Genomic DNA, 11,036 nt, shown 5'->3' on the forward strand with positions numbered 1-11,036 from the left:
TACTTTATAGACTATAAAGCGCTTTGGGGCGTCCTGAAATTGTGAAAGGTGCTATATAAATACAATTTATTTCTTGCTATCTCTCTCCTCCAGCATGTTGCATTTTCTAGAAGCAAAGGAATACTTACCAAAGTGCAACATTCGATGCAGTCAAACCATTTTGAACAATGTTAACAGTTCGCTGTATAATGTGAAACTTCAGGGCCAAAGTGACAGTTAATTAGCTGTTTGGGCTCGTGTATTGCGAGATGGTGATTTCTATTTGAAGAACCTGTTATTTTCCTTTTTCCAACACTTGTCTCATGTTCGCAGCCAAAAAAAGTGGTTTCCATAAGCAGATCTAGTCTCCTATGAAGAAAAACTTACACCCTCATACTTGGTAACCGAATTAACGGTTACCTTTTATTATGTTGTTGGCTGTTGAATTCTTATACATAGATGAGCATCTATCCTATAGCTGATCTCCCTTCCCCACTCCCCTCCTAATTTGATAATTTCCCTACAGTAACCTGCCTGAGCTTGGGAAATTCACTGGGGTAGGGGAAATGACATTTGGAAATATTGCTGTTCTATTGATATTAGTTACATTTGTATAGAAAAGGAACATACATAAAAATCCATATCAAGTTCAACAATTTTTATTTTACAAAGGTAAAAGGTAGAAAATCCAGTGCTGGTACTATAAAAGCTGAGAATGCATCAGGGGTGCAGAGATCCAGTCCTATAAAATTAAGTGGATGCAAATCTTTTTGGCAAATAAAATCTACTTAAAATGGAAATTGTGTTTAAATCGGAAATTAAATTTCTGCAAATGTGCCCAGCCCAGCTTGAAACACTAAGTGATGAAAATGCATATGTGGGGACATTGTTTTTGTCTCTCCACACACTTGCAATGACTTTGCTTTACATAAGAATATAAGAAATAGGAGTAGGCCATATGGCACCTCGATCCTGCTCTGCCATTCAATAAGATCATGGCTGATTTATCTCAACTCCACTTTCCCCCCATATCCCTTGATTCTCTCGATATTTTTCCCGTGTCTGAACGATGATTCTCTTTGCATTCTTTTTACATTTGCCAGTAGGATGCCACAGATTCAAAAAACAATGTGTATATATATATATATATTATATATATGTGTGCTATTCCTTCTAGGGATGTCTGAACCATTGGAGTATATCAAAGATGTTCATTTCAAAAGTGTAGTCTGATTTTAGGAGGTCAGGTCCTCCTTGTATATGCTCATCTACCTAAAATATCAAACTATTTGGGTAAGAACAAGTTTTTTTTTAAAAGGAAGTATTGATTTCCAATTGGTTATTGAGCTGATTTTAGTTTCCTTCCACTTTTTTTAATACCCATTTTCTTCACTGCCAAAAATTTAAAAATATATATAAGCTGGATGGGACTGAATTGCATCTCTAAACAAAATGAGGTTCTATTCTTAGCTCTAACTAAATGCTGTCAGATTGGTTTATAATGAAACTGCAGACAAGAATCAGGAATATTGCATGCATATCTGACAATCAAGTTATAGATTTCCAAGAATTAATATTTTTAATCAAATCAAGCATCATCCGATCACAACTGTTCAAACCTTTAACATTTAATGAAATAACCATTACTACTGTTTTAATATTTTCTTCACTGATAATAGTTAAAGCTGGTCTCCGATAGTTATGGAATTAGTGCACAAATTACTGCTGTGCTATAACTGTCTGTAATCTATATACATATTTTTAAAGAGAAAATAACACATTGTTTCTTGTCCATGAGATACTCTGGGGCCTTCATATTTTAGAAAGCCTAATGTCATACATGACCATGTTGAAATTGTCCCAAGCCAGGATCTTCTTTTCTGCAGGATTATAATCAATCATGCTGTTGTATCGGTAGCGGTTCTCAAATGGGATGTTCAGTACCTTGCTGCTGTTTGTGTTAGTGTTGTAGGCAAAATTGATGACTGCATCGTGACTGGAATAACTGTTCAGCGTGTAGAGAGTCCCGCAGATCATGAAAGAATTAGCAACTGATCTTTTGCGTATAGCGGTCGTCCAGGTTTGCTCTATTTCCAGAGTGTTGGGGTCCAGTTTGGAGATCACAATGGCTCCTTGAACCTGATTGGTGCTGTAGATTACCCAAAGACCCAGCTCATCTACAGCAAAGTCTATGTCTGTGTAGCCACCCCAGGAGTATGGGTAGACTCCTTGGTAGCCTGCGTTGGGCAAGTCCTTTCGAACCAAAATTGTCTCTGTTTTCATTTCGTATCTCAGTAAGGTCCTTGACCTGCGTCTCTGGTAGTATAAGGATCCTCTGTAGATGACACTCCCTGTGCTTTCTACTAGTTCTGGTAACACATAAACTTTGTTTGGGTAGCCCTTCATGAACTGATCTAGGTCACTGTACTCGTATAGCTGGCGAACTTCAGTGCCAACAGTGTTGATTCTCCAGATGGACTCCCTGGTATGAGGTGCCACAGGCTCAGGATCTTTCATCCAAACTCCATACCTGCCTGCAATCGTATCTGCTTTTTGGAATGTAACTGGTTCTCCTACCCATTCTAGCATCCCACAGCCTGCCAGGGCAAGATTAAGAAACAAATCCATTCAGGCACTGCATTTAACTTTATACTTGCACATCACGAGCAGGGACTTATTTTCTATGTCAGTTAACTGAATATGAATATCTCCCTCCAAAGCAAATAGGTGCACTCCATATCAAAAGGTTGGAAATTGTAGGGTTGCTTAGATACAGAGATGCTATTTCCTCTGGTGGGGGAATCCAGAACAAGAGAGCAAAATCTTAAAATTAGAGCTAAGCCATTCAGGAGTGAAATCAGAAAGTACTTTTTAGGGTAGTGGAAATGTGGAACTCTCTTCCCCCAGAAGGCTGTGGATGCAGGGTCAATTGAAATCTTCAAGACTGAAACAGATTTTTATTAGTTAAGAGTATCAAGGGATATGGATCAAAAGTGGGTAAACTGAGTTGAGGTGCAGATCAGAAATTATCTAACTGGAGGGCAGAACAGGCCGGAGGGCCTGAATGACCTACTCTTGTTCCTGCGTACCTTAGCTTGGAGACTCCATGGGTATTGGGTACTCAGCTGATCAAAAAAGTGAATATGAATGATATTTCCTACGGTTATACTTCAACATACACAAGAATCAACTTGTGCTCTTATGCTTCAGGTCATCATTTGTTGGTCACATATATCCCCTTTATACTACAGGTGTGCCTCTGTTGGCAAATGTAATATAAAAGGGCCATTACAATACAACAGCAGGGTTGGGTTTTTTATCCATCCTTTAGATATACTTGATCCCTTGTCCCACCGACCTGATCTATATAGAAATCTTGGGGCCTAAATTCTTTAGCGCCCCAAACCTGGCGTGATTCCGGCGGCTCGCAGCCACTGTACACCGGAAGGGCAAGGCCCAAGGACCGAACTAAATTCGTACTCGGGCCGCATCGTGATACATTAGGCGAGCAGCTCACGGCCGTATCAATTTTTGCCCCTTGCCGAGGCCCACAAGTTAAGTCCAGGGGAGAGGGGGCGAGGGTGGAGTCGGGAGGCCCACATTCCTGCTCCTACCAACACCGCAAGATGTAAAAATTCTTGGGCCTGTTCTGAGCGGCCTCCAGCCCTCCCTTTAAAGGACTGGGGATCGGGCTGTTCAAGGCCCGGGAACATCCATTGCAGCTTGCGACACTCATGCAAAAAAAATTTACCAACCGGGTCGGAAATGAGCGCGGGGCCACATTTCAACATTGAGAAAGACGGTGAGTTAATAAGTCGAAGCAAGCATTAAAAAAAAAAGCTATACTGCAGCGGGTGCAAAGTGATCTTTAACAAGTTCCCAGCAATGTGCTGACCACGTTCGTCTTAAAGCTTTTGTTTTTAATAACGGCAGAAAGCCAACTGTTCGGTCTGTTCCCAAACATTAAAAACGTCTGACATTTGGACGCAAATTAGTGGAGCCCGAACATGCAGTGCACCGCAGCGCAATGCTGCCCCTCACCTGACTGCAGAGGGATGTGAAACCTACGGTATAAACTATGGTCTGTTGGATCTGCATTGCTGCAGGCAGGAGCTGGACCTTGTCTGTAGCTATAGTATAATGGCACCAGTGAGCACATTTCCTTACCAAAAGCTTATTCCCCATATTGGTGAATCTAGGCCCCACCCTCCCCCCTCAGAAGTGGTTGCTATAATGATCCCGTTTGATCATTATTTGGTGAAAGAGAAATTGACCAAAGTTCACAGCAGCCCTGAGACCATAAGAGTAGGAGTAGGCCATTCGGCCCCTCGAGCCTGCTCCACCATTTAATGAGATCGTGGCTGATCTGATTATTACCTCAACTCACTTTCCCGCCCTTTCCCCATATCCTTTGACTCCCTTGCTGATCAAAAATTTGTCTAACTCAGTCTTGAATGTATTTAATGACTCAGCTTCCACAGCTTTTTGGGGTAAAGAATTCCAAAGATTCACGACCCTCTGGGAGAAGAAATTCCTCCTCATTTCCGTCTTAAATAGGCGTCCCCTTATTCTGAGACTATGTCCCCTAGTTTTAGATCCACCCATAGAGGGGTAAGATCCTCTCAGCATCTACCCTATCGAGTCCCCTCAGAATCTTGTATATTTCAATAAGATCTCCTCTCTAAACTCCAATGAGTATAGACCCAACCTGTTCAATCTTTCCTCATAAGACAACCCTTCCATACCCAGAATCAACCTAGTGAACCTTCTCTGAACTACCTCCAATGCAAGCATGTCCTTCCTTAAATAAGGGCACCAGAACTGTACGCAGTACTCCAGGGGTGGTCTCACCAGCACCCTGTACTGTTGTAGCATGACTTCCCTGCTTTTATACTCCATCCCCCTAGAAATAAAGGCCAATATTCCGTTTGCCTTCCAGATTACCTGCTGCACGTGTATGTTGACTTTTTGTGTTTCATGTACGAGGACACCCAGATCCCTCTGTACCACAGCATTTTGTAGTATTTCTCCATTCAAATAATATTTTGATTTTTTATTTTTCCTCCCAAAGTGGATGACTTCACATTTTCCCACATTATATTCCATCTGCCAAATTTTTGCCCATTCGCTTAACCTGTCAATATCCCTTTACAGACACTTTGTGTCCTCATCGCAACTTGCTTTTCCACCTATCTTTGTATCATCAGCAAATTTGGCCACAAGACACTCTGTTCCTTTATCCAAGTCACTGATCTATATTGTAAATATTTGAGGCCCCAGCACTGATCCCTGTGGCACCCCTCTAGTTACAGATTGCCATTTTTAAAATGACCCTTTTATCCCGACTCTTTGTTTTCTGTTAGTTAGCCAATCCTCTATCCATGCCAGTATATTACCCCCAACACAATGAGCTCTTATCTTTTGCAGTAATCTTTTATGTGGCACCTTATCGAATGCCTTTTGGAAATCCAAATATACTGCATCCATTGGTTCCCCTTTATCCACCCTGCCCGTTACTTCCTCAAAGAACTCTAATAAATTTGTCAGACATGATTTCCCCTTCATAAAGCCATGTTGACTCTCCTTTATATCATGAGTCTCCAAATGTCCTGCTACTACTTCCTAAATAATGGATTCTAGCATTTTCCCAATGACAGATGTTAGGCTAACTGGTCTATGGTTACCTGCTTTCTGTCTCACTCCCTTCTTGAATGGGGATGTTACATTTGCAGTTTTCCAATCCACTGGGACCTTTCCAGAATCTAGTGAATTCTGGAAGATAATAACCAATGCATCCACTATCTCTGTAGCCACTTCCTTTAAGATCCTCGGATGCAAGCCATCAGGTCCAGGGGACTTGTCAACCTTTAGACCCATTAGTTTACCTTGTACTTTTTCTCTAGTGATAGTGATTGTTTTTAGTTCCTCCCTCCCCTTTGCCCCTTGATTATCTACTATTGTTGGTATGTTATTAGTGTCTTCTACTGTGAAGACAGATACAAAATATCTGTTCAATTCCTCTGCCATTTCCTGGTTTTCCATTATTATTTCCCCAGTCTCACCCTCTAAGGGATGAATGTCTACTTTAGCTACCCTCTTCCTTTTTATATACTTGTCGAAGCTTTTACTGTCAGTTTTTATATTTCTTGCTAGTTTACTCTCATAATTTATTTTCTCCCTCTTTATTATTCTTTTAGTCATCCTTTGCTGGTTTTTAAACTTTTCCCAATCTTCGGGCTTACCAGTAATCTTTGCCATGTTGTATGCTTTTTCTTTTAATCTGATACCATCCTTGACTTCCTTAGTTAGCCATGGTCGGTTCACCCTTTTTGTGGAGTCTTTCCTCCTCACAGGGATATATTTGATCGTCTAAAGGGATCGGAGAGGAATTTTCTAGATTTTGTCCCTGATTAGCTTAAAAACCAAGGCCAACGTTTCACCTCCCCCATGGCTCCAGGTGGGGAGCGTCAGTATTGTGATGCATAAGGAATCACCATTATATGGGACAGGACTGGCTGGATCGGTGGGTCTTTTCATGTCTGTCATTTTTGTATGTTCCTAATCCCTTCGATTTTAGTCGCAATCTAATTTGCCTCCAGTCTAATTTTACATTCCCTTTCCACTACCTAATAAATGACACGCATATCTACAGCTGTATTACTACACTGCCTGAAATGTACTGATACTGCGAGGTGCCTGTCCGTTCAGTCATATACACATGTTGGATGAACTGCTGCTGCTCTTTGTATTAAGCTCTGCAATTCCCTCCCTAAGCCTCTCCTCCCTACCTCTCTCCTCCTTTATGTTGCATCTTAAAACCTACCTCTTTAAGTTTTAGGTCACCTGTTCTAATATTTCTTTATGTTGCTCTGTGTCAAATGTTGTCTGACAATGCCCTTGTGAAGCGCCTTACTCCGTTGGAGGCGCTATATAAATGCAAGTAGTTGTTGTAATGACTATAGAGGCTTGAAGCCAGTGCTGCCCCTTCGCCACCTGCTGGTCGCTTGAGTAAATTGCACATTTTATCACCAGACAACATTGAGCCCCGGCGCGTTGATTGCAATTATATATATAAAAAAACACAATCGAAATAAAGCAATTTACGAAATATATCTTACCCCGCAGTGCTATGAACAGCGGTCTCTGTGTTATATGCCCGTTTGCAGGGCTTTCTGCTACAAATGGTAGAGCAGGAGAATCTTTAAATGCATGCATTTTATTTGCTGATACCTGAGCTTTGCTGTTGAATGGTCGAGCTGCCGGAATCACTCCTGGGTATCAGTTTGGAAGCTGGGATCTCCGTGATCTCCGATTTCAGCTCTTGGTATCCAGGGTTTTCGAAGCTCCAGTTGGACGCTGCAGGGAGAGGGGGGAAAAATATTCTGGGCATTGTAAATGGAAAATCGACAGAAAAAGAGCTGCAGCAATTTAGTATCACCTACAACCGTAGAAATCTTCCTCCAAAAACTGCAAACACTCAACCTTCCAGAAGGATTAATTGTGAAACTTTTTTTAAAAACTTTGCATCGGACTCTTACCTTCTCGTTCCGGGTGTGTTCTCTGTCGAGAAGGTAAACTGGAGGAACCCTGCCTTCCTAAAACAGGGCAAAATATAAACAACTTGTTTCAGAATCCGGCACTGGTGGATTTCACAAATGTAACTGCTCCTCTCCCTCCTACTCACAGTCCCTGTTGGTTTCTATCATTTGGAACAAAACTGAAATCAAAATTGCACAAATCAAACGGAAGGAAGTCTGCCTGCACTGAGCTTAAACAAAAACATAATTTTATAATTGATATTTATGCCGAATGTTTAAAGTGTTGGGAATGCACAACAATCAGAGCCGGAGAGAAAATACATTTTTTTTCGATGTGACCTTCTATCCGAGATCTTTTATTTTTCTCTCTTACGCTGACCGATTTGCCGTAAGGTTTTAACTTCAGATTTCCAGCAGGTAGTTTTTATTTATTTAACATTCGCATGTTAATGTTAAATGTAAGCGAATGTGCGTTCTTAGTTGAATTATTGGTGTAAGAATCTGGCTGAGAAACCGAGGAAACGAATCTAGAGCTGCGGTCAATCAGTATTGTTTCACTATTACAGTCTAAACCTCTGCCCCTCCGGGGTGGTCCGCGGACTGCGCTTATTCTCCAACTTTAGGCTCGCTGTTCCAGTATAAAACCCGGAGCAGAGAGTGAGAACACTCACTGGAGTGAGAATGGAGCCAGATCTCAATCTGATCCCGGAGCAGAGGGTGAGACTGGGGCCAGATCTCAACCTGATCCCGGAGCAGAGGGTGAGACTGGGGCCAGATCTCAACCTGATCCCGGAGCAGAGGGTGAGACTGGGGCCAGATCTCAACCTGATCCCGGAGCAGAGGGTGAGACTGGGGCCAGATCTCAACCTGATCCCGGAGCAGAGGGTGAGACTGGGGCCAGATCTCAACCTGATCCCGGAGCAGAGGGTGAGACTGGGGCCAGATCTCAACCTGATCCCGGAGCAGAGGGTGAGACTGGGGCCAGATCTCAATCTGATCTCGGAGCAGAGGGCGGGACTGGAGCCAGATCTCAATCTGATCTCGGAGCAGAGGGCGGGACTGGAGCCAGATCTCAACCTGATCCCGGAGCAGAGGGCGGGACTGGAGCCAGATCTCAACCTGATCCCGGAGCAGAGGGTGAGACTGGGGCCAGATCTCAACCTGATCCCGGAGCAGAGGGTGAGACTGGGGCCAGATCTCAACCTGATCCCGGAGCAGAGGGTGAGACTGGGGCCAGATCTCAATCTGATCCCGGAGCAGAGAGTGAGACTGGGGCCAGATCTCAATCTGATCCCGGAGCAGAGAGTGAGACTGGGGCCAGATCTCAATCTGATCCCGGAGCAGAGAGTGAGACTGGAGCCAGATCTCAATCTGATCCCGGAGCAGAGAGTGGGACTGGAGCCAGATCTCAATCTGATCCCGGAGCAGAGAGTGAGACTGGAGCCAGATCTCAATCTGATCCCGGAGCAGAGAGTGAGACTGGAGCCAGATCTCAACCTGATCCCGGAGCAGAGGGTGAGACTGGGGCCAGATCTCAACCTGATCCCGGAGCAGAGGGTGAGACTGGGGCCAGATCTCAATCTGATCCCGGAGCAGAGAGTGGGACTGGAGCCAGATCTCAATCTGATCCCGGAGCAGAGAGTGAGACTGGAGCCAGATCTCAATCTGATCCCGGAGCAGAGAGTGAGACTGGAGCCAGATCTCAATCTGATCCCGGAGCAGAGAGTGAGACTGGAGCCAGATCTCAACCTGATCCCGGAGCAGAGAGCGAGACTGGAGCTAGATCTCAATCTGATCCCGGAGCAGAGGGTGAGACTGGGGCCAGATCTCAACCTGATCCCGGAGCAGAGAGTGAGACTGGAGCCAGATCCCAACCTGATCCCGGAGCAGAGAGTGAGACTGGAGCCAGATCCCAACCTGATCCCGGAGCAGAGAGTGAGACTGGGGCCAGATCTCAACCTGATCCCGGAGCAGAGAGTGAGACTGGAGCCAGATCTCAACCTGATCCCGGAGCAGAGAGAGCTCTCCTGGAAGGGGCTGTGTGGGGTTGACTCATTGCTGGTTTAAAAAGTGTCCGGGTTGATCGCTTCCACCTCTCGAGCACATTTTAAACTTTTCCAGAGATGATGCCCCGGACGGTAATGTCCTGGAGGGGGAGCTCCCTGAGGCCGGGAGCGGGTCATGTTGCACAGGGCACTGCCTGTCTGGGACCCCCAAACTGAAGTAAAAGAGAGGACAGAAAGTCCCCTCTAACCGACCACCTTGTACTCACGCTGGTCTCTGGGTGCAATGGACAACCATTCACTCCACTACTGTGAACACACAAGGACATTCCCACTGGAGCACTCTAATTGTAAACAATTTTACAACACCAAGTTATAGTCCAGCAATTTTATTTTAAATTCACAAGCTTTCGGAGATTTTCTCCTTCCTCAGGCAACATTTGCCTGAGGAAGGAGAAAATCTCCGAAAGCTTGTGAATTTAAAATAAAATTGCTGGACTATAACTTGGTGTTGTAAAATTGTTTACAATTAGAGTGCTCCAGTCCATCACCGGCATCTCCACATCAGGAGCACTCTAAGGCTGCAATCCCATTTGGGAACCTGGCCCTGATCTGAAGCAGGAGCTGGGATTCAGGGATCTCCTACCCTGGTGGGGGTCCTGAGCAGTCTCTCGGATGCCCGGACACTGGTTGGCCCGGAGGTGGGCGTTCTCCTGCCGCATGTTGTCCAGCCGCTGCAGCAACTCCAACTTTTCCGCCTCCAGCCTCCTGACATCCACCCGGTGCCTGGGGGGCAGCGTCAACGAGCCTTGGCCACTCGTCTCCCCCTGGACTCGGGACACCAAGCCCTCCAGGAGCCGCAGCCTGTCGCCCATGGACTCCACCTCCCTTTGCTGGGCAGCCCTCTCCCTTTGCAGCTCCCGGATAGCGGCCAGAGCCTCCCCCGGCTCGGAACAGCTCGTCTCCACCGGGCTGGGCACCGCGAAGGAGTAAATGCATCGCCCATCCCGGTTGAAGCTGCGGGAGAAGGTCGGCGGCAACTGGGCAGGGGCTTCCAGGAAGAACGAGGCGAAAGTCAGCAAAGAGGCGGCGGCGGCGATCATCCCGGCTGGCAGCTAGTGAGAGGGTCGGGCTGGGATCGGATCGGCGTGTGTCTGGAGCTGGGGTGGACCCAGGGTATTTATAATGCGCTTTACAAGGGGGCGGGTTCACTGCATCCAACTGACCGAGTCCACATCTGGGGGGGGGGGGGCTCGGGAATGAGAGGGGCTCAGTCCTTCGACATGAGTTAGGGAATCAGATCAGTATCAGGAGAGGAGACTGAGCGTGTGAGTGATATTTGGGAGGTGACCGTCTGCCAACTCACAGCAAAAAACAACTTGATAACCCTTTACACCAAAGAAATTATCGTTTCTGATGAAAGGACATCGAAACCCAATGGTTTCTCTCTCCATGCCGGAGAGTTTCCAGCAGTTCCTCTTTCTATTATAAATGATCATGACTTGCACACATGTGG

General features: G+C 45.3%; 1 protein-coding gene across 1 annotated transcript; it reads right to left on the bottom strand.

Moving 5' to 3' along the window:
- Positions 1-622: 622 nt before the first annotated feature.
- On the bottom strand, positions 623-10,661 carry myoc (myocilin). The gene is made up of 4 exons (XM_067990701.1): positions 10,167-10,661; positions 7,518-7,574; positions 7,210-7,335; positions 623-2,576 (listed from the first exon to the last, which is right to left on the bottom strand). Exons 1-4 carry the CDS (start codon positions 10,621-10,623, stop codon positions 1,792-1,794), a joined length of 1,425 nt encoding a protein of 474 aa, XP_067846802.1. The 5' UTR covers positions 10,624-10,661; the 3' UTR covers positions 623-1,791.
- Positions 10,662-11,036: the final 375 nt, after the last annotated feature.

This window comes from Heptranchias perlo, chromosome 9 (assembly GCF_035084215.1).
Source record: "Heptranchias perlo isolate sHepPer1 chromosome 9, sHepPer1.hap1, whole genome shotgun sequence".
Lineage (NCBI taxonomy): Eukaryota > Metazoa > Chordata > Chondrichthyes > Hexanchiformes > Hexanchidae > Heptranchias > Heptranchias perlo.

Coding starts and splice junctions, on each gene's coding strand:
- myoc (XM_067990701.1), bottom strand. CDS start 10,623: ATGATCGCCGCCGCCGCCTCTTTGCTGACTTTCGCCTCGTTCTTCCTG. Junction 7,575..10,166: donor TGCTCAGGACCCCCACCAGG/GTAGGAGATCCC, acceptor GCCCTGTTTTAG/GAAGGCAGGGTTCCTCCAGT. Junction 7,336..7,517: donor AACACACCCGGAACGAGAAG/GTAAGAGTCCGA, acceptor CTCTCCCTGCAG/CGTCCAACTGGAGCTTCGAA.